Source organism: Rousettus aegyptiacus, unplaced genomic scaffold (assembly GCF_014176215.1).
Source record: "Rousettus aegyptiacus isolate mRouAeg1 unplaced genomic scaffold, mRouAeg1.p scaffold_m13_p_14, whole genome shotgun sequence".
Lineage (NCBI taxonomy): Eukaryota > Metazoa > Chordata > Mammalia > Chiroptera > Pteropodidae > Rousettus > Rousettus aegyptiacus.
Window position 1 is genome coordinate 49604027 of NW_023416289.1, and position 25493 is coordinate 49629519.

Sequence of the window (25493 nt, forward strand, 5' to 3'; positions counted from 1 at the left end):
GCAGTGGAATCATTACATTTAGTTTGCAGGGATGCAGAACTTGTAAAATCAACTGCCTTAAGCATTGAGCAGCACAAAGCCAAGACTCAGCATTCACAGTGAGTTTGCTGAAGCAGGAGAGCATGTTGCAGATCACGTGGGACAGCGGTGGTGTAGGAAACGGGCCGTCCTCTGGGTTAGACCAGAGCCGTTCCTCTCTCACACTGGTCACAGGCTCTTTCCAGCCCCTTAGGAGGGAGAAGGGTGCATGGTGGTTGGGTATAGGCATGTGTATACTTTTTCTACAGTCTTCATAGAATGGGTTTTACCATTTTCAACACTTGCGTTTGCACTTTACATACTAAGTCCAGAGATGGGATAGATCCCCTTTCCGGTATTTCTACAACTGCTTTACCAAGCAGACTCCCTACAGGAAATAAATGGCACACACAAACATGGATAATAGGAGGAGGAGCTAATCAGGGGAGCATTTGTATAAGCGTTAGGTTAGCGGAGTAGTGCAGTGACTCGGGGGCTTATACAGCTCAGATGGACAAGGGAAGGGACTGGTTACAGGAATTAGGAGAGAGAGTCTTGTAGGAAAGATGCTTTGAGAGGAGCAGTGACTTTTGGTCAGGAGACACAGCCACTCACAGGAAGCTCAGAGAGAACCTTAGAGAACAAATACCCTGACTTCACCCTCCTCCTCCCTCTTGCTGGGGCCTCCCGTTGGCCAGACCCAGCAGGAAGCCAGAGGCCAGGGAGCATGTGGATGCAGCATACGAGTCTGCTTTGTGGACAGAGTAGCCAGAAGAAGATACACATCCCTGAACAGCCTCAGTTGGAGGCTCTGTGGTTACAGCACAGGGTCTGTCCTGACTCCTCACACGTGGCTTTGGCCAGAAGGCCTTCAAAGGAGGCGTCTGCCATCTGAGCTTTGCTTTGAGAATGCAAAGGGGAAAAGAGCCCTTGTGGAGTAGACACTCTCATCACTGGTGGTCAGTAGACAGAGGCAGAAGCAAGACGAGCTGCCTGGATGACACACACTGAGATCATGTCAGAATGTGATTGTCTGGGGAAATGAGACCTCTGCTCGCACTGAAGGCAGTGAAGAGAACCATAAGCATAAGTTAAAAGAGGCCAAGGGAAGGTGTTAAGGATGTTTTTTGGGGGGGGGGAGGCGAGGGCTCAGTGAAACGTGGATGTATCACTGTTTCAGGAAACAACGTAAAGAAAACAGAAGACTTTAAGGAACTGACTATGCCTTTATTTCATATTAAGTACAGTCCAGTGAGCTGGACATCTGAAGTAAGCTGCTGACTGAGCCAAAAGAAAAAGGTGGTAAAATGGGGCTCATGGAGAACACAGTTGTGAGTGCCCAAAAGGTGGGCATCCAGGCGACATGAGATGGTTGAGGGCATGTCTGGGACAGCCAGCTGCTAACATTGAGTAGATGACATTTTCTCTGGTGCTTCGCCCCTTGCCCTGGGACCAAGATAGTTAAGGTTAGGGGAAGCTTTGGTCCTAGGTCCTGGCACAGAACCAGGATCTGGTTTATGGCAGGGAAGAGCCAGAGTTAGTGTGGCTTACTGATTAGTTTATTTATTCATCTTTGTTGCACCAGGCCTTATGTTGAAGGCTTGAAAAAGAGAAACAGTGTCTCTCCCAAGAAGTTCCCCAGGCCTTCTCTGAGAGTCCTATGACATCACAGCATGAGCTGTGCAAGAGGAGTCAGTCCTGATTCATTGTCCCTTAGGAGAGACATAGCCCAGTGAGGCCAGGTGAGAGATGCCTCCAAGAAGGTACTATTTGCTAACGCACACATGTCTGGGGACAACAGAGTTGCCAGGGACACACAGTGACAAGTCTCAAAACAAGACCAGTCACTAGTGGAATTATAATTGAAACCCAAGTCAATATTTAGCAGTTAGGACACACACCTCTGTTCGTTGCTAAGTTTTTCAGAATGGATATAGAAAATTCCTGCCCAGCAAGATGACAAAATAAAATTTAAGGATTTTTCTCATTGAGTTACTTACTGTATTGGCTAACTGTTCAGTGGCTTCACTGGGGAGAAAACATGAAGAAATGGGCTTGCGTTCTAATGAGACAAGTGTTTGAGTAAATTATAGGATGAAGAGTCATTCCTGAGTAGTGGGAGGATTTGGAGACCATCCTGGGAGGTCTGGAAGGATGGCATCAAGAACTGTCAAGGGCTTAAACCTTGCTTATGGCAGGAAACCAGAAGGTCCGACTTGTAACTTGACAGTATAGCAGGGATCAGTGTGGCCTCGTTTGTTTGTGGGCTTGGGATGGAGACCCAGAGTTAAGGGTCTTTCGCACTCAGCCCACCAGGAAGGGGCTTGGACATGAGGAATGCACTCACTGGACCTGCCTAGTGACAGGGCCATGTGGAGCTAAGTGTGAGAATCTCGTCCTTCTCCCAGACACCACAGTCCTATCTCTTGCAGGCTGAGAACCAGCAACACTGATCTAGGATGATGGAAACAAGGACTGTGGTTGCCTGCGGCACAGACGGGGGGTTGACAGGAAGTGGGCATGAAGGAATTTCCTGGGGGTGATCACAGGTGTGTTCTTCATGGTGGTGTGGGTATATACATTTCTCAGAATCCATCAGATTACAACCTAAGATGTGTGCATGTCACTGTATGTAAGTTTTAGTATATGAAATTATAAAATGTAGAAATAGTAGGAGAAATTATTTAGAAATATTCCTGTATGGCCCACACTTCAAAAGGAAGGGAAAGAGGGTATCCTGAGGCTACAGCCCTGACCTCGAGAGGGTGACATGATGGGTAGCACGCAAGACTGGTACCAGAGGACCTGGACTCTGGACCTGGCTCTGCTGGCCATTCATTTTGGATAGTTGTGTCTCCCCCTCTACCTCTGCCCTTGTGTGTAAACTGAGGGAGTTTTACCAGGCGATGGCTGAGTTTGATGGTCTGAGACTCTCTGTCCCTACTTTCTGAGACAGAGGCTGGCGGACGAGCTGTGGGTGTGACCTGATTTGGTGATCCTTGTGATCTGAATCTCTTCCACATGCCTCGTGTCCGCCCAGTGCAGAGAGCAGAGAGCGGGAGGGAGAGCAGGGCAATCCGATATCTCCGGGAAGTCCAGCGCTCAGTTGTTGCTAAAATTAGAACCAGCCTGCAGCTCAGATCAAGGCCATTCCTTTCCCGCCCGGTGAGCTCACTGTCTCCCTGCACCCAGCCCCGCAAATGCACTCAGAATTACAGCAACCATCACGTGAGCGCTGCAGGACCCCCGAGCCTGGAGAAAGCAGAAATGGAGGTCTGGTCTCAGAGACCCTGAGTCTTTTAGACAGACACAGAGACAGAGTAGGAGAAAGTAGAAGAAAATGAAACAAAAGAGGGAAAGGACAAAGGAAAAAAGATAAAACAAGAGAAGAAAAATAGCTTCTGAGCCCAGAAGGAAGCATGTGTGGAAGACCACTGAGTCTCTGCTCACCCCTTTGCAGCTGTGCTGTGTGCCCAGCGGCTTCCCCACAGATGACAGTCCACCCTTGTCTTAGAAGAAAACTCCAAGAGATGAAATTATGGTTTTTTTGTGATCACATATGGGTAGACCTCGATTTATTGTGCCTCACAGATATTGCATTTTCATCAGCATCGAGGCAAGACCCTCCACCTGCAAAAAGATGACAACTCACTGAAGACTCAGATGGTGGTTAGCATATTTTAGTAATAAAGTATTTTTTAATTAAGATGTACATTTTTTAGACATAATACTGTCACACACTTAATAGACTATTATATAGTACAAACATGACTTTTACATGTACCAGGAAACAAAAATTCACGTGACTCGTTTTACTGCAGTATTGACTTGCCTGCAGTGGTCTGGAGCCGAACCCACAGTATCTTCAAGGTATGCCTGTATTCCAGTAGCTTGCTTGCACCCAGGTGACAGCCAGGAGCGGCCCTGGGGCTGGGCGTGAATCCTAGATGTGTTGCAGATTAACCAGGGTCTGCAGCACTTCACCTAATTGTACCTCATGTTCCCTATCAGCAAAGCAGAGAGATCTAACGTAAAGGTATTGGGAGGATGAAGTGAGGTGACTGGATGGGAGCCCCTGGGAGGTTCCCACGTGGGCTGGCTGGAGGTCCCATTGGGAACGTGTGTGTACGGGCATCTAGTCTGGCTGGTCTTGATCGACTCTACCTCTGGGCACCTTCCTGGCATGGTGGGTCTCCCTTCCCGACGCTGCTCTGGGGAAGGTCTCTCCATCCCATGCTTGCCCAGTCCTCTAGGTTTGCGTGTGGAAAGCAGGATGGCAGGTGCGTCTGGTATATTTTTTCGTTCTGGCTGACCATGAAACGGTGACCGGTAGCTCCTTAAGAGCCGCCTACTCGGGCCCTGCCTGCCGGTCCCTGGTGCCTGCTTCCTGCGGCGGGAGGGGCTGGATCCACCCGCACAGCTCGGGATGTGAAATGCTTGAGGCCGTGGGCACAGGGTGGTTGCTTAAGATGACAGGTGGTTTGATAGGATGACTTATTAAGAATTTTTAAAAGCTGTTTAATCAGTCTATCAGTTTAACTTTCCAACTGAATGAAAACATCTAAGTTCTCTTGGGAAAATACATGTCCTGATTCTGTGCTTGACTGCTGAGCTGGTCACACCTGTGATACCATTCTTATTGTTGCTGTTGGTAGTGGTGATACTGTAACAGTCACCTCAGTGGGGGTCGCACTAGTGACGCAGCGTGTGGGAAAGGGCAGAGTGTGCATCTTCAGAGCCGCCCAGTACCCCTCACGCGCAGCGGGGCTACTGCCCTCACTTCAGGCTCAGCTTGCAGTGACTCATTGGTTTGGCCACCTAGGCGCTGCTGACAGCACCTGGGGGCAGTGCTCCATGGGCCCCACGGGCCTCATGGGCATGGCTGCAGAACGTCCACGGTGCAGTCACCCGGAGTAGGGCTGTAGTAGTGTAGTGTCCGGAGTCACTCTCCCTCGGCATCCTGGCTGTTCCCGCTATGGACCTTTCAGTGCAGTCAGACCTCTCCTATCTCGTGGTAGCTGCTGATAAGGACGACGGGAAGTCTGTCTCTGCCAGTCTCGTGTCTGTGGTGGCCTGGGGTGGCCATAGGGTCTTGATTCTGAGGTCTCACTAGAGTTAAATGTACTGAGAGACGCTACCTCCCTAACCAGAAACACCTCAGAGAGAGGGAGCCAGGCGTCTGGAGTCACGTGACTGAGGAGGGACTGAGCTGGCAGGCATTTCAGGAGGTGGTTCAGTGGCAGGAGACACAGGAAAGACAAACGAGAGACAGTTCCTCCTAGACGTACAGATCTCAAGCTATCTCCAAAGTCGACTCTTGGGGATGCTGCCTATGTCAGGCCCCGGAAGGTCAGGGCTCCCCCTTTCTGCCAGAGGCAAAACAGCCAGCTTAGAACCAAAGCTAGAAGAATTTTATCGTGGTAGCCACAGAGGTGAACCCTGGAGCTTGTTTCTTTCTCTGGGCCTTACTTCCTCCCTTTATAGTCAGGAGGTAGTTGAGATGGCCAGCCCCATCTTTCTTTCCTGCCTCTGAAACTCACAGATGGACACCCCAGGACTTCCACACTCTGGCTTAGCAGCCATTGCTCCCGGAAAAGGCCCCAAGGACGTCAGGTCCCTGCCCCTAGGTCCTGCCTGCTAGCCACCTGATGCCCATGGACCAATCCGCGGGTGCTAGGACTACACTCGTGGCGCCAAACTGCTGCACCAATGAAAGAGCCCCACGCTATGCTTTTGCCTTTTTTGAATCTTCCCCTTCTGGACGCGACCCTTAAAACCCTGCCCCGACCCTGCCCTGGTACGACTTCTCTGGCCCCTTTTCTCAGGACCAGAGAACCTCACCCGGGACGGCTTGCCTTTCAATAAAGGACGCCTGTTATTCCTGAGTTAGACTCTGTCTATTGAGCGGCCGAAACTTACAGGTAGGAGTAAGCTGTCCCCATCTGTTATCTGAGTGGCCCTAGAACTTAGTCGTTCCCTCAGTGCTGTCTGGCGTCACTGTCAGGAACTGTGCTTTCACCTAAGTGCCCTTCATCACCTACCCTGATGTCCAGGAGGTCCCTTCCCCCCATTTCTCTGAGTCTCCTGTGAGGTTAATCAGGTCTGGGCATGGCCTTCTGATGAACAGTGGGCCCCGTGACAGCATCCTGTCCCTGTCTAGGTCCCATGGAGGAACATACACCAGCATCCAGCTCTGTGCACCTCACACATTCCACTTCCTCTGGAGTCTGCCCCTTGGCCTGGGTGGTCCTTGTCCCAGCTTCCTGTCTCAAGCTGCTATAAACTGAAGTGCAAGACCCTTAAAGCTGTATGCGGGCTTTGAGATTGGCTATCAAACAGTCACCAGCCTTTTTTCCTTGGTTCTCCAGACTTCTGCAGGGGTAGAGGGACCTCGTATGGGCCTCGTCCCATTTCCTTGCAGAAATCCCTTCTCTCTGAACTGCAGTTGAACCTAGGAATTGCCCATCTGAAGATGCTTGTGTCCTTTTGCAAAATGCCGGTTGGAGATGCTGCTCAGCGTTACCTCATGTCTGTTATATAAGGACTCACTGGATAGATTTCTCCTTGAACACGGTGCCAGGAAAAATTTCTCTTTCCAGTCTGATTCCAGAGTTATTGTACAATGAGAAGTGGATGAGCCAGTGCAGCTCCCTGTCATCCCGAAAGCTCAGAGATGAATCCAGCATTAGGCTGGAGTAAACAGCTCAGCCCAGGTGCTGGAAACATGTTTTCTTTTTTAGTTCAAATTGTTCTACATTGAGTTGTGGTCAGTTTCTAAAGTTTCCTTAGACTCTTTGAGAAATAGCGAGGTGTGAATTTCCCTGGAATAACCGTTTGTGTACATACACGCACAGGTGGCGCAGATGCCCCGGCACCTCCCCGCCCCGGTCCTCTGTCCATGCTGAACACTGGTCTCTGGAGGGGTGGTGACGAAATGGTGCTGCTTGAATCACTTAGAGTTGGTCTGCTGGGGAGATAAGTAGTTGTACAGAGACCTTGAAGATGAGGCGGAGGGGTCAGTCTGAAACCAGGGGGCAGAGGAAAGGCTGGAGGGGTTCAGAGAAGAGGGAGGAACTCTGAAAAAACATGTCAGAATGGGGCAGCTTCTTGGGAGGGAGGGGGTTCTAACTGGCCTGTGAAGGACGGAAAGGGTTTCAAAGGCAGACATAGAGAAGGAAGGAAGAACACTTCAGGTCAAGGGAATGATTTGAACAAAGACTTGTGTCAGGAAAAATAAATTGCCTCCACAATTGGCAAAACATTAGGAACTGAGTCCACGGGGCAGGTAAGATACACTGAGGCGGCAGTGGGAGTTAAGGGTGTCATTTCTTACAGTGATGCGTGCTTGGCCACTTATACAGAGGATCTGGGGGTAGCGCCCCTGTTTGTTCAAAGCCCCCCACCCCTACCCGTGAAGTAGGTAGAAGAACAGTGATGATTCCCTTCGATGGCTCAGGAACTCGGCTCCAGCCTGGCTGTGAGGAAGCCAGTCCCGCAGGCCCAGATCTAGAGCTTATTTCGCTGTCAACTTTCACCTCTAGAGAGACAGGAGGAGGGGCCTTCCGGGGGCAGGCAGCTCGGCCCACCCTGGACCTGGGAGTCAGCTCTGGTTCTGTTTTGTTTCCCTGAAGAGGCGGGTGGGGTGTTGCGAGGAGGAAAGGGAGGAGCCCCCAGTGTAGCTTAAGGCAGCCATTCCTTTAACAACTGGGAACCTGCGACTGCTGCTGAATAGATTTCCGCGCAGCAGGGTTCTGTGTTCCTTTTCTGTCACTGAAGAGGAACAATGAGGGAGTGACGGATAAGCAGCTATGTTTATCTTTCCAGTGCTAAACTTTGAAAGGCTGGAATCCCCCTGGGCTGGGAAGAGTGGGTGTGGTCACTTCCCACCATTGCAGAAGGCGGGGAGACACGGCCACTCAGCTGGGGAAGAGGGGGTGTGATTTCCTCCCAAATAGGAAATTTATCTCCCGAATGGGAGGTGGCACAGAGTCATCAAGCACTTATCTCCAGAAGCAGACAGCCAGAGAGGAGCCCTGCCCAGTTCTTTACCCCTAGGGGACAAAATTAGCCAGAGGTGGGAGGCAGAGGATCACCAGCTGAGGACCCGTGACCAGGAGAGCACCTTGTGCCACTGTGTTTTAATGAAGACTTCTTTCTGTCAGACCATTCAGCACGGGACTGATTGACAGCACGGGGGAGTTTGGTCTCAGCTCTGGCGGACTCCAGAGTTTTGGGGTGAACACCTCAGCTCTTAGAAACTGGCTCTGGAGGTACCCCGAGCTGTGGGCTGTTTGTGGGGAGGAAGCACCTTCTCACCACACCCAAAACGTTAAAACAGGAAGGAAGTCCCGCCCCTTCTACAGTGACAGCATTCAACGGCAGGGAGGCCAGGCATAGTTAGGCAGGCTTATTAATGATGTCATTCCAGTTCTTCTAAATCCTTATTCTGAAAAATCTATTTTATTAGACACAAAGGTATGCAAATCTCCCTTTCCTACTATCTTCCTCCTGTCTTATTTGTAAAGATTTTTTCTTTTTATTTACATAACTAATGAACTTCTCTGCATCTGTTTTGTCATCTACGGAATGAAGGTAATCCTTACCTCGTAGATGTGTGAGCAAGTAAATAAGACAATATAGGTAAAGTTTAAAACAGTTCATAAATGTTTTGTAAAAGTCATGAGGGGAGAAAATTTCCATTTTAAATTCCTTCCACCTCTGCCTGCCTCCCAGAGTTTTGGTATGGCCTGGGATTTTTTTTTAAAGTTTATTTTTAATTATAGTTGACAAAATATTATATCGTTTTCAGGTGTACAACAACAACTATACATTTGTATACCTAACAAAGTGGTCCCCACGATACATCTAGTACCCACCTGTCATTGTACATAGTTACTGTGATATTATTGACTCAAGCCTGTGATTTCTGACAAAGTTGTATGTTCATTAATATTATTTTTCATCAAGAATTATTTAACTGCATAATATGTCACTGCATTCACAATTATTTCACCTTAGTTCTATGTTTAAATTATGCCAATGCTTATATAATATGTATTTTCAGTATTTATGTAATAAGGCTTTTTATGTACAGCTCCCCATGACTGAGTTCTTTAACCTGACTTACAGGCCAGTTGCATAATATTTTTCAGGAAAGGTGTATGAGAGGCTTGTTCGGAACTGGTACATACCTTAGAATGTCTTTCTGCTGCTTTCAGTCAGGAACAGCACCTGCTGAGTTTGACATCATGCTTGGCAGCCTTCTTCTCGGACTTTTGTTGATCCGTTAGACAAGGAGTTTGCCAGCTCCATTTTTCGTCCTTTGCCTGTGATATTTTATGTTGGTAACTATAAGCATCTTCTTTTATCCTTTTAAAAAAAAAATTCTCCGTTTTTTCTCTCTTAGGAATTTTTAACAAAAAACGGTTTAACTTGGCCAGGTAGTTCCTCCCCATATGTGCACTTGTGGTGTCCTTGGGTCCCCAGCTGATTTGTCCTCCTGAACGTGGGCAGTGCTGGCTTCAATTCCCCATGGCAGAGGGCTGGCCGATCACGTCTGTGTTACTAATTCAGGAATTTGGCCACTAGTGTGGTAGGCTCCAGGAAGGAATTTAGAAAATCCTTACACCTGTATGCTTGTTTTTCACAATGCTGCTTCATGGAGGCAGACTTTCCATATCATATTTCTGATCAGTTCAGCCAGCCATTTGTGGATGAGTCTAGCCAGGGTTGGTAGCTAAAATATTTAACAGCTTGTTCTAGCCAATCAAAAAGAAGCAGAGGTAGTGTAGGGGCAGAGCCCAAGGGGGCTCTTCTTGTGCCAAATGTTTATCCTTAATTGTTGAATAGTGGTGGTGGTAGGAGGTGATGTCTGGGTGACCTGAGAGGGAGGGGCTGGGGAAGCCATCACAGCAGAGAGACACTTAGGCAATTCTGGGGCAAGAGCTATTTGCCAACCAGTATGGAAGCATATCAATACGTTCAAACCAGAGTAGCCGTGCCAGTGCGTTTCTGGCCTCTGCTGTAAGTGCTGATCCCTCTGACTGTCCCCCCAGGTTCTCCACTAGTGCATCTGATGGCTAGGGGTCCTCTTGGTGGGGATGCTCTGCAATGCCACTTGGATACCAGCGGCATCCTCCAGAGCTCGGGGTAAGGACAGACAACGATGGGACCTTTTCCAGGAATCCAAGTGCGCTGCACTGCTGCAGACTCAGCTCCTGCTCTCTCCCAAGGTAAAAGATATGGTTCCGAGCATACTTTGGGGGCTGGCACGTGCCACATGGACACTGAGCTGAGATGGGCATTTATGTGGTACCAGATCTCATCGTACCCTCAAACGGAGCCAGGGAATGGCTCCATCACATGGCAGCCAAGCTGTTAGGATAATGGTGCCAGGAAGTATGGATGTGTTTGGCATAAACAGTACTGGGCTCAGGATACTCTCACACAGGGGCAGGATCAGGAATGTAGCTGAGATCTTGGTGCCTGTCCTGTGGCGTGAGGTTCGGGTCTGAGCAGGCGTGGGGATGGGGTCACCGCCAAGTCTTCACAGCCTGTTCCTGCACTAGACCTCTTGCAGGGAACGCAAGAGGAGATGGTCTATGCAGAGGATGTAAAGGCAGTGTTGAATTGACTCACGGAAATTCTGTAGACATCTGGATTGCTTGAGGAGGGGGCGGGCTGGTGTCTTTGTCAGGCAAACCCAAAGGGACACTGGCTTACCTGATAGACCTCAAGATAGGCGGTAGGGTAGGACAGGTGGTGGGGCCAGACACACAGCTAGTGTCGGATCCTTACACTGGGTGTGGCTTTTGCAGAGAAGAGTCCGGCGGGTGGGATGGGTGACAGCGAGGAGATGCTGGAGTCTTGGGACATGCTAAGGGTCGAGGAGAGAGGAGGGTTCCTGCGCGTGTTCCAGACAGGCCCGCAGGGAGCTGCAGCACCTCAGTCCACTGCGGGACCGTAGCTGGAGGGATGGCAGGCAGAGGGAGCATGCCCTGTGACGCTGCTGCTGATGGGGGCCTTCCTGAGCACTTTGTGTGACCTGGCACTGTTCACGCTCACTAACTCGTTTACCTGCTGCTGTAAGTGTGGGCGGTGTTACTGTCCCCATTTTACAGATGAGAAAACGGAGGCAGAGAGAGGAGCAAGAACCTCCTCAAAGTCACAGAGTAGATAGGGATTGGAGTCAGTTGACAAGGTCTTAACCACTGAAGACTGGGCCCACAGACTCATCATAAAGTAATAAAAATCGGGAATTTTTCTGCAAAATTTGCTGGGAAAAGAGCAGTAGAATTCAGCATGTAAAACTCGAAGTGGCTTAATCAGATGATGTCAGAGGCAGCCACAGACTGGGAGCCTTTAGCCAACTTCCTCCCTCAATTCTTTATGCTCCCCCTGATGCCGTGGGGCTAGGGGCTGAGAAATCTGTGACGGCTGACATGGGCATGGAGGCCACTGCATGGGCCTCCAACAGGTCTCGCCATTTGCCATGTAGGTGACTGACAGACGCAGGCAGCGGGGGTTCCAAACTCTAGGTGCAGGAGGTAGCACTGAAGTGATGTTGAACGTCACCCGCAGTGAGGTGGGCCCTTGCTGTGACCCAGTGTAGGAGGGTGGGCACATGCTGACACACTGCGCAGAGGAGGTGGAGGTACCCGCCAGGTGGGCCTGGCCTGCAGGTCATCTCCACATCCTGTGAGAGGCCATCGGTCCCATTCCCTGGTAAGACTTACTAGGAAAGTGCGTGTGGGTGAACTGGAGTTTCCGGACGAGCCGTGAGGGTGAGGGCAGCAGTGGGCATGCCTTTGTACAGCTCTGGTATCAGTAGTGGAATCCAGACTTCTCTGGAAATTCTGAACAGACTGCTGCTGCCAGTAGGCTGAGAAGCCAGGCTCAGCCCTTCTCCCGACTCAGGCTCACATGCCAGCTAGTGCAGGAGGTCAGATAGACACCAGGGACAGTGGAGACCGGTCCAGTTTGTCCCCTTGGGTGCAGGGTGGGGACCTGAAGTTAGATAGCTCTACTCTGAGCGGTGCAAAGTCTTTGAACATGGAAGGGGACATAAAGGGAAGCTGGGAGCTGCAGGGAAGGCATTCCCTCCTACGAGCGGCCCTTAGACTGTGCCAGAGGGAGGCAGCACCCACAAATGATTTCTGACCTTTGGAATGTTCTGGAATGATCGCCTTTGGGGCGCACACACCAAGGAACCACATACAAGAATTCTTTCTGAATATCTTATATCTAAGTCTTATATTTTTTCCAGTGTGCAAGTTTGGAAAAGTTAATACTGAGAAAAATCAGTTCATCATGCGCCCCAAATCACGAGCTAGTAAGGGATCGATGGTTTTTACTGTGAGGTTTCCTGATTTACAGAGAAAATATAAAGTTTTGTGAGAGGCAAGGGAGGCACACCTGGCTTAATCCAGTCGGGATATTGTTGAGCGGCTGGGCTTCTGGGCGGTCTTGATGAGCGAGTAGAACTTGGCGTGGAGAAGTGCCTTGAGTAAGGAAGTTCAGGTAGAGCAAACCTCAAGGGCAATGAAGCACTGTTGTGGGAACCTCAAACACTGGTACTCCGAGGACATGATGTAAAGCAGTAGCGTTTACAGGAGAGGAAACCGAGACGGTAAGTGAGCAAAGTGGGCAGTGATTTCACAGGCTCTTGACATTTGACTGGCTCTAAATCTCATTGTTTGTTATTGATACGGAAGATGCCTTGTAACTTCTAGAAGCTCACCTTACAATTTTGTTTGGGAACAGAGACTCATTTGTACACTAGTCTCCTGTCCTGAGCCTACAGACCATCTTGGAACTCATTTTCTTATTTGTGGACAAAAAGCTGTCCCACGATGTGCCACACGTGGGCGCAGTTGCCCAATTATGGAATCAGACTCTCCCAAAAAAAGATCAAAAAAGACCTTGTCCTCATAAACTCATCCTGAAAACAGGTGACGAGTGCGCGAGGCGCGTGGAGGCATCATAGCAGAGAACTGGCTCCCACTCTCAGCCCTGGCCTCTGGAACCACTGAGACGTGCTCTCTGTGAGTCCGGCTGTTGTGACACGGGCCAGAACTGTAGTTTAGGTGGGAATGTCACTGGACCAGAATGTCCAAATGTTACGATTACAAAAATGTCACACGCTCATTACAGAAAACCCAATGCTCCCTCCCCATCAGTTACATGTATGTGTATTAGAAATGTGTGTAATTACATGTTTATATTATGTGGATTATACATGCGTGAATACATGTGATAGTGCTTTATGTAGCACACGCTTATACATGTAAGTGTACACATGTCAGGTTTATAAACTTGTTTTTTATATGAATACACATTTTTAAGTACACATTTTAATTGTTAAATGGACATCTTACATCATAAACTCTTTTGCAATCTCATTTTAATATATTGTGAGCATTTTCCAAATCACTGAATATTGCTCTTATATCATGATTTTTTTTTTAAGCGAGGCAACCCTTGGTTGACCTCGCAGATTGCAAGGACAGTGTCATCTTATAATCCTTTATTTTTTATTTTTTACACCTCGCTTCCGTGTCACAGCAGCCGTACAGGGTGGGCGTTGTCATTGCCTCACGTTACAGGTGAGGAAACGGATGTTGCCCAAGGGTCCCACAGCCTGCAAGTGGTTAGTTCTGGGGTGCGAACTGGGAATGTCGCAGTACAGAGCCTGTGCCCTGTCTCACGGAACTGGCCAGAGAACACAGATGAATCGGCGTGTAAGGGTGGTGTGGGACCAGTGAGCGCTCTGAAAACACGTGGCCTTCTCTTCTGTTTTCTCTGCTTTCTCCCTTCCTCCTCTCCTCTGCATTCTCGCGGTGGTTTCAGTTCTGGCTCTGATGCTAACTGGGGTGTTTCCCATAACCTCTCTGTGCTTTAGTTTCCTTGTTTGTGAAATGAAGGGACACCCTATCTTCCCATCAGATGAAAGGAACTGGAAATGCTGACAGCTTGGGGAAATGTGTCCTTGCGTTGATAAGCTGCTGTGCACGTTCGCAGAGGATCCTGAGAACCCCCTGGAACTGGCCCACTTCTTAGCTTTTTCCTGTCGTACTGTAAGTGTATAGGTGGTCACCTTGCTTCAGACCCTTGGTGTGATGCCTGGCTTCCATAATGTGAAAGAATAGGAGAACTTGACCTAGGTTTATCCTTGTCGCATTGTGAATCTTGCCCTGAAGGTGTGAGGCGCTTCCATTTACATTTTTCTGAAGCCATAAAGGCCAGAACTTTCTTTTCACTGGCAGGACAAGATTAATGGGTCAGGGGTAAAGAGATGAGGGTTCCCGCAGGTGGGGACCAGTGAAGGCTGGGAAGTAAAAAAGCCCTGGACCGAGAGGTGGGTGAGGTTTCCTCCAGCTGCCGCTTTCCTAGCAGAGAGCTCTTGGTACTGCAGGGCCCACCACACTCCGTAGTCTTGCTTCCTCCCTGGTGAGGTGAGGTCAGGCCTCGGGCACACCCTATCGGTGCTCTCCACACCGTGCTCTCTCAGGGTGGGCGTTTGGGCCTCACCATTAGGTCACACCTTTCTGTCTATCTGTTTTATGTGATTGGGTTCTTTCTTGCTTTCGTTGGAAAAAGGGGGAGGGAGTTAAAAGTAAATTTCTGGTGATTTTATGGGACTGAATGACAGTCCTACAGCCTAAATATCAGTTAGTGAGCCTCCCTCTGTCTGAGACCTGGAGGAGGCGGCTGGGAGCCTGCCGCCTTCACGCTGTGGCAAGCCCTGCGTCCTCCGCAGGAAGCTTCTGCTCTGGGTGCTGGCCACTCCTGCAGAGCACACTGCTCCATGGGAGTAGGGGGCGCCATTTGGCTCTCCCTAGCTCCCGCCACCCAGTCCACCCTGGCATTTCCAAACCACCAGGGAGCCCAGTAGAGCAGATGGGCTTCTTCCTAACAGAATCCACGCTCCTCAGGAGTCAGTGGGGATTGTGAAAAGAGGGAAACTTCTTATGCTGTCAGGACTTCAGAGTACGCGTGAGCATATCACTTGAGGTCAGCTTAGATGGAGGGCCCTGACGGTTGGTGGCAGGACTGCCAAGGGCAGAAAAGAGTGCCTGAGAGAACTTAGTCCCACGGTCTGTGCCAGGGGTGAATGCTGGGCTCTGGTGATTGCATCTGGCCAACGAGAATCAGAAGTGCGCCATTGGTGGTTTTGTTCCCAGGGGTCTGTTGCAACCAGAAGGGCAAGCAGACTGAGACAGAGAAGACCAGGAGACCCTTTTCTGGTCAGACATCACCTTACTCTAGTCCTTGGAGAGGTGGGGAATGGGCGGGCCTTACAAAATGATTAAATAATCCTTTCAAGACTGCCAGTGCCCTGCCCGCCTTATCCAAGGACTGTTATTTAGTGGGAAAACATTTGCGGATATCCTTTCGGAGAGGTCTCCCCTGCATTGACCCTTTGGCCCCATGCCTCACGTGTAGTAGTTCAAAGTTGTTTCCTCTCTCTGACTTGCCCATGATTCTCTTATCCCTGTTCCTGGATACTGAACACAGTGTTTGGAATACAGTGAAATCCTGGTTGAATGAACAATAGAATCATCGTTTTCCGGGAGCTGACTGTGCTGACAGTACTGGTGCTTTTCTCATTCCTTTCTCCCTCTCTATCCCCACTGCCTCCACCTTACTCAGGCACACCCATCACCTCCCCAGGCTGTCTCTTAGCCGGCTTCCTGCCCCCCACCCTAGCCTGCCTGCCCGAAATCCATGCCGCCACCTGTAGCCCCAGCAAAATTCCGAGACTCTGCTCTGCCCTTTGTCAGTGTCCTCTTCAGACACTTTGACGGCTCTTTGCTCCTTACAGAAGAGAACACACAGTTCTCGCTTTGATACAGGCCCTTTGTCCTTCCCTCCCCACTCTCTTGTTGCCCTGTGTCCCATTCTGGCCCTCAAGATAGTCCTGGTGTCTCTGCTTCCATGCCCTGCCTCATCCTGCTTCCTTCTCTGGAAGGTGCTTACCTTGGTTCTTTTGTCTGCTTGTCCAAATCCTACCTGGTTTTCATATCATGTCACATGAGCCTCACAGACGCTGAGTCAGTGTTTCTTAAAATACTGGTCTTATGAGATGATTCTTTATAAAGGGATTCACATTGAACTTAGCTGGGGCAATGCTGTACGTGTTGTCATCCTTTTGTAGGTACATGGTGTGTGCCCTTATGTTCAAGGCTCTAGGAGGCCTTCTGTAGGAAGCCTGTTCAGCCAGCATTTGTCAGATGTGTGGACAGCAGAACTCCTCCCCTCCCTGTCGATTTACACGTCACACAGCATTTCAGAAATGCCTCCTAGAGAGCTGTCAGTGACATCACCCTTAACCCGTTTTTATCAGTGAAGTTACTGAGGCTCCGAGACAGAAAAAGTTGCACAGCTCAGTGAAAGGGAGACTTTAGTCCCACTTTTTTCTTAGCTCTGTGATGACCTATCACATTTGTCATCCGCTGAGGACTTTAAAACTCACTCTCAGCACCCTGGAAGTTCCTTGCTCCTAATGTTATGCCTCTCATTTCTCTTTCCCAATATGTGAACTTTGTTCCACTTCTCTTTTCTGAAAATGATTCTGTCCAAGTATTTCTTTGGCTTTTCCTGCCAGATGTTTCACAAGTAAGTAATAAAAGCCGCCAATTAGATGTTTCCAAGAGCCTCATCAAGTCAGGAAAAAAAATAGCAAATAAGTTTTCCAGTGTATACCTGGTTTATGTCAAAGTAATAGTAACTATAATGTGGAGGGAATGGGGGCCTGATTTCAAGGAGATATTTCTAAATAAGAACTGAGTAAATCATTCAGCCATCAGCAATGTGTGAGTGCATTTCTGTTTTAATCTTAACTTTGAGGATTTTGAGGAATATAAATTTAAAATTCTTTATAATAAATTGAACATTTTAACATTTTCAGAAATGAAAGTAAAAATTTGTAAAACACGCTTCTATAAAAACCTCCTTGCATATTGATTTATAGTTCTGTTATCACCTGAATTTTAAATCCACCTGCATTGTAAGTAGTGAGATCCTTTTTTATGTTATGTTGTTTATGGTAGGTTTCATTTAGAGAGTCAGGGGACTCTCTCTACATGTTCATGGATGCACCCCTGAAGGGTGACATCAGAGGGCTACACACTATGGGGCCTAGATCTCACTTAACTCGTCCAGCTAGGGTCACGAAACAGACAGGCAGACAACAACAGGCACCGGGGGTGGAGAATCTGTACACAGAGTCACTACAATAGATTATCTACAATGCTTAGTTTTCAATAGAAATTTATGAAGCCAACAAAGAAATGGGAAAAGACAGGCTTTGGGAAGACCCAAATTTTGGACATGGCAGACAAGTGCTTCAAAGCAGTCGTTATAAATATGTTCAAAGATCTGAGGGAAACCATGATTAAAAGATTTAGGGAGGCTATAATGCAGTGTCCCAGCAAATATATCACTAAAGAGATGATTAAAAAAAAAAAAAGAAACCACTGTAGATTCTGGAGTTGAGAAGTATCATAACCAAAATGAAAAATTCACTAGACAGATGGAGTCATAGATTTAAGATGTCAGAGGAATAAATGAACAAATTTGAAGATCAATCAACAGAAATCATGCAATTTGAAGAACAGAGAGGAAAAAAATAAAAATGTATACAGCCTTAGAGAAATGAGGGCATTGTTAAGTGAACTAGTGTATACGCATTGTACACATAGGAGTACCAGAAGGAGAAGAGAGAGATGGACAGAAGCAGAAAAAGTATTACAAGAAATAATGGCAAGTCCCAAATTTGATGGGAAAAAAACATTAATCTATGCGACCAGGAAACTCATCAGATTCCAAGTATGATAAATGGAAGGAGGTTGCCATTCAGACCATAGTCAAAATGATGACAGACATAAGGAGAGCGTCTTAAAAGCAGCAAAAGCACATGCAAGACAGTTAGTAGACTTGCAAGGGAACCCCACTAAGGTTAAGAGTTGACTTCTCTGAGAGACACGGAAGCTAGAGGGCAAGAGGATGGCATATTTAAGTGTTAAGAGAAAAAACTGTAACCGAGAGTCTTATATCCAGTAAAAATGTCTTACAAAAATGAAGGTGAAATAAGCAGATAAGTGAAAACTGAAAGAACGTGTTGCTAGCAGACCTTTTTATAAGGAAAACCAAAGTAGCTTTTCAGGTTGAAAGCAGGTAATACCAGGCTGTAATTTGCATCCACATGAAAAAACAAAAGAGCACCAGCAAAGATAATTATGTATGTAATTAAAAAACAGTATTTTGTATATTGTGTATTTTTTCTCCTGAGTGATTTTAGAAGCAATTGCATACATTTATATCAGTGCACCTAGAACATGCAGAAGTGTAATAAACTTGACAACATTAGTGCTAAAAAAGTAGGTGAGAGCAAAGCTGTAAAGATTATTGGTGTAAATATTTACCGAGTAATAATCAAATGTTAAAAACCTTACTAAATCATGTGGAAACCAGAGATGCCTTATCATATTCCTGATCTTACAGGAAATATGGAAATACTTAAAGAGAAAAAAACACCACGGACTTCAGAGTCAGAAACTCTGGGTTGATTCCGTGCTTTGAGCAACTTTTAGCAGTTTGAACTTGGATAAGCCTCTAACATCTTTGAGCCTCGGTTTCTTAATTTGTCAAATGTAGTCAGTGATATAATATCTACCTTCTTTCTTCATTTATCCTTTTGAGGTATCCTAGAATATGGTTCTGTGTTGACAGAGCTGGTGGATTCACAGGTGTGCGAGAACATTCCCAAACTTGTGTCCCATGCTGCAGCCTGCAGTCAGACCCTTAAGTTCAGCAACCCACCCCAAATCACCACCCCTTCATCTTCATTCTCATTCTCACAGCCCCCAGGCAGAAGCAGGGCTTCCTTCATCCCCTTCCTGGCTCTTCATCCTCTTCAGTTGCTCTCACGTTTTCCCCCCTGAGGTGGTGTGTTTTTGTGGATCACCTTCTCTTTTAGGCTGGGGTTGCTGAAGGGAGGAAGGGTCCCGGGTCTTTCATTTCTGTCCTGAGTAGACTGAAGCAAAGGTGAATTAGTGACCACCTTTAATCAGCAAAGCTCCAGGCAGACCTACAGTAGTTGTTTATATCTCTTAGTCATGAAATACTGTGTTTAACAGATGTTGGCACCAGCATATTCCAGTTTTATTGAGAGCAATGTAAATCATAGGCTTGTCCTTGCACTTGGAGACTGGGGAAGGAGAGGAGAAATGCTGTAGAGTCCATAAAAATATGGACCAAGTCAGAAACATATAAATGGAAATATGCTAACATGATATTTCTTGCTTTTGAGGCAGTGAAATCCTGAGTAGCGCTCCTGCCCCCTCTTCCTGCTATGCTATTTTGGCTTCCAAATTTCTGCATTGAGCATGTACTGTTTTATGATCAGGGAGAGACTGGTGGGGCAGCTGCTGATTATAAAAATAGGCTGCAAGCAGGCTGTGCTTCCATTTAAAAAGCTCCTCTTTGCTGTCTTAACAAGTAAGGAGAACTCTACTTTTACAGCAGTTCTCGTTTAGATTCTAAAACAAAAAGTTTTACATTTTTCTCTACAGAGCAGTTAGGACTGTGAGGTGTGTAAGCTCCAGCTTCTCCTTTCTCCTACTTTGCAATTAAACACCAGGACCTCTAAGCCGTGGCAGTGGGGCAGGGTGGGCAGTCTGCAGATGCTGGGATGGGGCCACCTGGGCCCTGGGCAACTCATGAGCTATCTCTCATTGGCCAGCAGGATCTGGACCTTGGCCAATCACAGGGGGCCAGGTCGTCATGGCTACGGGGACGCTAACCGGCAGCAGCCAGGGAAGGCCTGTTCACGGGGAGAGCCGGGACGATGGCGCAGAACTTGTACGGCCCCGGAGTCCGGATGGGCAACTGGAACGAGGACGTCTACCTGGAGGAGGTGCGGAAGATGTGGCCGGATGCCCCTCCCTGGGTGCCTAGGAGCACCCGCACGCCCTCCACAAGTCCTGCCCGCCTTTGAGTACCCCAAGCCTCCCTTCTAGCACTCACCAAGTTCTCCTACAATCTCCCTCTTCTCTGACCAGGGGGCAATCTCGCCTGCGGTCCAGCTAACCCAGGCCTATGCCCTTCTACTCTTTGCTCGGGTCCTTTGGCCTCCCAAAGTGGGTGTCTTGGCTTTCAAAAGCCCCTAGCCTGTGCCTCCCTCTTAGTCTAGGGCTCCACCGAGTTCCTCTGTTTGGTGGAGACTTAAACAGCCCCAGAAGCTGTGTCTGGGTGAGGAGGATGGGCGGGCAGGTTCTAAACAGAAATACTTGCCCTCCTCATGCCCCACCCTGTTACACAGACCCTCCTGCGTGTCCCGTGGTTTCCCCGTTACTGACCTTGCATTCGCTGCTTTGAGTTCTCCTTTGGTGGTTTTAACAAGGCCCTGGTGAGGGGACTTGGTGGGTGAACTTTCAGTGTTAATCATGATTGACACTGGCTGAAGTAATTGTAAGTGATGTTTCCTTTTTCCACCTTTCTCATGTTCTGCAATGAAATAAGTATTCTGCAATGAAATAAAAATGTGAAAGTAATGCTAAGAAATTTTCCACTATCATGATGCTCACATTTTTATTCAGTTCTCAGATTTTGCTTTTTCAGCTTGACGTGGTTCTGACCTAAAAGCTACTAGAATCTGTATTAGTTAGGACTGCTGTTGGCCCTTTGGGTTTCAACCATTTTCTCTTTTTTTTCTTAATAAATTTAATTATTTTTTTATGGTGACATTGGTTAACGAAATCCGGTAAGTCTCAGGTGTACATTTTAACATTAAGGCACATATGTATTTACATTCTGTGTTCATCTCCCATAGTTAGATTTCTTTCTGACACCACATATTTGACCCCTTTTACCCCATCTACCTCTCCTCTCCCCGCTACCCTCTCGTAACCGCTAGTCTATTGTCCATATCCATGAGTCTGTCCTGTTTGTTTGTTGCTTTTAGGTTTATATCTCACAAAGAGTGATATCATGTGATTTTCAACTTTTTCTGTCTGGCTTATTTTACTTAGCATGATTATCTTGAGGTCCATTATGTTGTTGCAAATTGCAGTATTTCATCTCTTCTTATGGCCGAGTGATATTCCATTGTATATATCATTTTCTCTTTCACCAGGAGCTCATGAAAGACTTCTTAGAGAAGAGAGATAAGGGACAGCTTCTCATACAGAGAAATAGAAGACTAAAAGAGTGTCTTTTGAGACCGGTAATTTTAAATTCAGACAGCGTTTTCAAAATTTTGTCAAATTAAGTGTGAGTTTATGTTAAGCAAGTGAAAATTCCATAAATGAGTTCAAAGTTGGAAAATACCAGTTTTTCTGTTTAGATCTGAAAACTGCAATGTTAAAAATTCCCTAAGGTTTCAGACACATAAGAGAAGTTTGTTAAATTATGTTTACCTGCATTTTCTAAAGTAAGAAATAAGTAGATTAATGCATTAGTAAAGCACCCCTTAGTTAGTGCTCAAATTTTCAATGAATGTAGAATAAATTAATAATGAACTTAACCTAGGTGATTTTTCATCAGTTTCATTTTACTTCATTTGGGATTATTAGGGGCTTCGATTTAGCACAGTAGGAGTGGGTTGGTCGCAGGAAAAAAGAGATTTGGGTTTTAGGGGATCCCAGTGAACCCCTTATTGAGATGGGTTTCAGTCCCAGTAGGAGAGAAGATCTGTCTGCAGTGGCTTGGACACTGGTGTTCGGGGTTGCACGGTGTATTAGGAAACCCCTGTTTAAACTGCAGATGCAGCTTTCCATCACTGAGGACGGATACGTTCACAATGGCGACAAAGTGATGCTTGTGAATCTGGACCATCCTGAGGTAGAAGCTGATCTGTTTCTCCGTGGGGACCTGAGCCTATGTTTGACTCCAGATGAGATTAGAGCCCATCTGAGTGACAAATTTGAGGTGCCCTGTGGCCTGAGTGCAGCGCCAACCAAGATCCCTGTTGGCAGAAACACGTTTACCATTTTGAGGTAAAGACAATTTAATTGTCAGCTCATTTTCACCATCAAAGTCTGTTCTCACTTGGAGCTTAAGGATGCCTGGAATTGGAGCAGGGCTGACCGGAGGCAGAGGTTCCATCGACATTCTCTGTGGCTCCCATCTTTGCTTTTTCATTTCAAGAGTTATTTTCAAGGGACGTTCATAATCCCTTTATCTTAAACATCAGGATAATAGGTAATTTGTGTTCAATTCAAGATGCTTAATTCAAAGGCACTGGATCCAGTAATCATTCATGTATTTGTCTGGAAACGTAGTGGGTTTTTCCAATAACATTTCAGAATGCCTGGAGCTCATATGACTGCTTCTGTTGTTTTTAATGTTGCTATGTTATTTTTATTCCAGAACTGTGTAGTTTAATGCAAAGTGACATCACATGGGGATTTGCTGTTTTAAAATTCATTGTCCACTATAAATGTACTTCAGGAGATGTTGAAAATGGGCACTTAGAGCCATAATCACAATTAAAAATATTGTTTTTACTTTGTTACTAAATTGTGATGGCCATGTTTCTATTACAGAGGAACATAGCCAGCCCTGCAGGTCTTCAGTTTAGACTCTGAATGCAGACAGTTCACATGCAGACAGCTTGTGCTTGCCGGAGAGCCACGAGGGCAGACTGTGTTCAGCATCTACAGTGTGTCAGCTTGGCCCCAGCTGAAGGCGACCCTGTGCCTGACCCAGCTGCTCAGTTCGGGCAGCGTGCCGTGCTCCACCACTCCACTCGGGGCTGGCAGTGGGAACACACTTGCTCTCACTGTGTGGGAGGCCAGGGTAGGTAGGCGGCTGTCTAGATTTGAAGGCCAAAAGAAAAGACCTTTCGTGTAGGGATTTAATTCAGGTATGATGCATAAACATTCACCATCAAGAAAATTAGAGCTATATACACACAGAAATAGAGTTGTAGAATGATCCTGACGCAGAGACTCCCCACAGTTCTTGTTCTCCCCTGACAGTGCGGACAGCGAGGCCGTCGGTCAAGTCCTGAGATATGGGCAGAACTTTCGCCTCGGGATAACGGGGGGATTTGAAGACATCATGGTGAGTAGTCATGTTGCGTGTCTGTTTGGGACCTGTCATTTTGTTTCCATGTGGGCCAATGGACACCCGCTGAAGTGCACAGAAGACTGTGCAGGCACACGCTCCGTCTCTGATGATTATGAGTCCAGACTGCAGCTTTACACAGGCAATTTTAGGCCAATTCTTTTTTTTCTAACTTTGCGAATTAAAAAAACAAACAAACCACACCCTTAAAAGCTAAAGAATAAAGGAGAAAAACCTTTTTGCAATGCAGCTGGCAAAAAGCAAAAATTTCTACCACCTCCACCTGTAAGCTAAATGATAGGATTATGTAATAATGATGTGACATCTGTTTAATGTCACCAATGCTGACAGTGTATGTCATCTGGCAACTTTTTTTTGTTTGTTTTTTTTATTTGTTTTTTGGGGTTTTTTTTTTTTTTTGACTTTTCATTGTCAAACTTCTACTATAAGAGAACAATATGAGATGCTCAAGTTTGCATAAATCAGCATGTATCTTTGATCTCTACCTCTGCATGGGGAACTAGGAGGTGTAACAGAACCAGATAAATGTGGGTTAAATTTTAGCTGAGGTGCATACCTATGGGATGGGACTTTGGGCAAGTTATTTAACCTTTTTGAGTCTTTTTCATCTATAAAATGGGGATTATTACACCGTACTACATGCTTAACTACTTCACATATATTAATTCATTTATTCCTCCAAACAAGTCTGAAGTAGAGGCTATTTTACCCTTATTTTACTTCTAGGGAACCTGAGACACAATGAGGGTAAGTGACTTTGCTCCAAGTCACTCACCTACTAAGGGACAGAGCTGGCACCATGTAACATTTTTCTCTGAATCAAAGAGTCCATCATTGTATGAAGTGGCACTACTGTTATTTTTTTTTCCACTAAGAAAAGTCAATGCTAGCGGCTGAACTGTGGCACACCGTAGATGGTGAACGGCAGCCGATCACAAACGTAGAACTTGAAGGAAGCAGGGAGGTGAATTGTCACTGTCTTTCTCACCCAGAGACTGGCACTGCAACACTTGGGCTTATATAAGTTCCTCTGTAAGTGGGGAGGACAGGCTTCACATGCAAGGAAAATTACAAGGACCGCAACATTTAGATACCATTTCTTTCTTTCTTTTTTTTTTTCCTTCTTTCTCTCTTCTTTCTTTTCCTTCTCTATCCTGTAAATGATATGTTCTTTGCCTGATGATTGGTTTGGGTTTACACATCTGCTCTTCCACAGACCATAAAATTCCATCATGTTTGTTGCCAGTATTTCCTCCCGTTTGGTGCTTGGCTCTTAAATTATAGTTGCTCTAATATATCTTCGAGTAAAATCTATCAGTGTTTTTCTTTGTAATTTCCATTGCTCAGAGCTTTAAAGTCTGCTCCAAAGATATGATAAAAAAAACCACACACACACACACACACACACACACAAAACTTGTATTAACTTCAAAATGTCTAAAGTTAAACTTTTGCTTAAGTTTATTCTTTAGTCCATCGGGGATTTATTTTGAGAAGGGGTTTTATGTGAACATCTACATTTCCCCCAAAGGACCAGTGAGTTGTTTCTGTGTTATGTCTTGACTATTCCTTTCTTCGCTGACACATGCCACCTCATTAGCATACATAGAGTTGTTCTATACACTGCACGTTCTTTCTGAAATTCGTGTTTTGATCCTTTGAACTGGAGTTGTCTCTTTTTATCCTAGAACTATAGCTTTAGAATATACTTTGACAGCTTGTAGGGCTAGTTTCTTCCCATCACACTTCTTTTCTGAATTAAGAATTAATCTTTCACTTAAATATAATAATTTTTTTTCATGTTCCTCTGTCCCTGTGGGGAAAAACATCACTTGGTATTTTGATTGACATTGTAAAATTAAGTAAATTCCCATGTTTAGTCACTTTATAATATTTACTTTTCTGAGATGTTTCTCCATTTATTCACTTCTCTCTTGGATCTCTCCATAAGGCTGTGTGGTTTTCCTCACATGGATCTGACCCCAGTCTCGTTAAGGTTGTCCCTTGTGTCTTCTATTTTAGATGCTGTTGTAGGGAGGTCCTTATGATAGTTGCCACAAAATATTAGAATGCCATGGATTTTTATCTTCATCTTTGATGACATCACTTCCTCTTATAATTTGAATAGTTTTTCAGTTGATTCTCGTGACTTCTAGGTAGACAGTCATTTCATCTTCAAATGATGACAATTTAATCTCTTCTCAAAATTCTCATACCTCTCATTTCCGTTCTTGTTTATGACTTAGCAAGGAATTCTGAGGCATTCATCAATCTGGTGACAGTGGCCTTCTGGATTTGCTCCTGATTTATTATCACTTTTTTTTTTTTTTTTGCATTAACAAGGCAGTTTGTGGTTTGAGATAGATGTGCTTTGCCTTTTGAAG

At 46.4% G+C, this 25493-nt stretch overlaps 1 protein-coding gene across 3 annotated transcripts in view; it reads left to right on the forward strand.

Annotated features, from left to right (window-relative positions):
• Positions 1-25493, forward strand: part of CFAP161 (cilia and flagella associated protein 161) — a 73793-nt gene that overhangs the window by 35742 nt on the left and 12558 nt on the right. For 2 of the 3 annotated variants that reach the window (XM_036231873.1, XM_016125852.2), the window contains exons 3-7: positions 10074-10250; positions 19766-19936; positions 21155-21244; positions 21784-22016; positions 23001-23085. In XM_036231873.1, the coding sequence (XP_036087766.1) occupies positions 19868-19936; positions 21155-21244; positions 21784-22016; positions 23001-23085 (477 nt within the window). In that variant the 5' untranslated portion in view covers positions 10074-10250; positions 19766-19867. Of the gene's footprint in view, positions 1-10073; positions 10251-13918; positions 14094-19765; positions 19937-21154; positions 21245-21783; positions 22017-23000; positions 23086-25493 lie in introns of all 3 variants that reach the window. The other variant, XM_016125843.2, reaches the window with a different exon arrangement.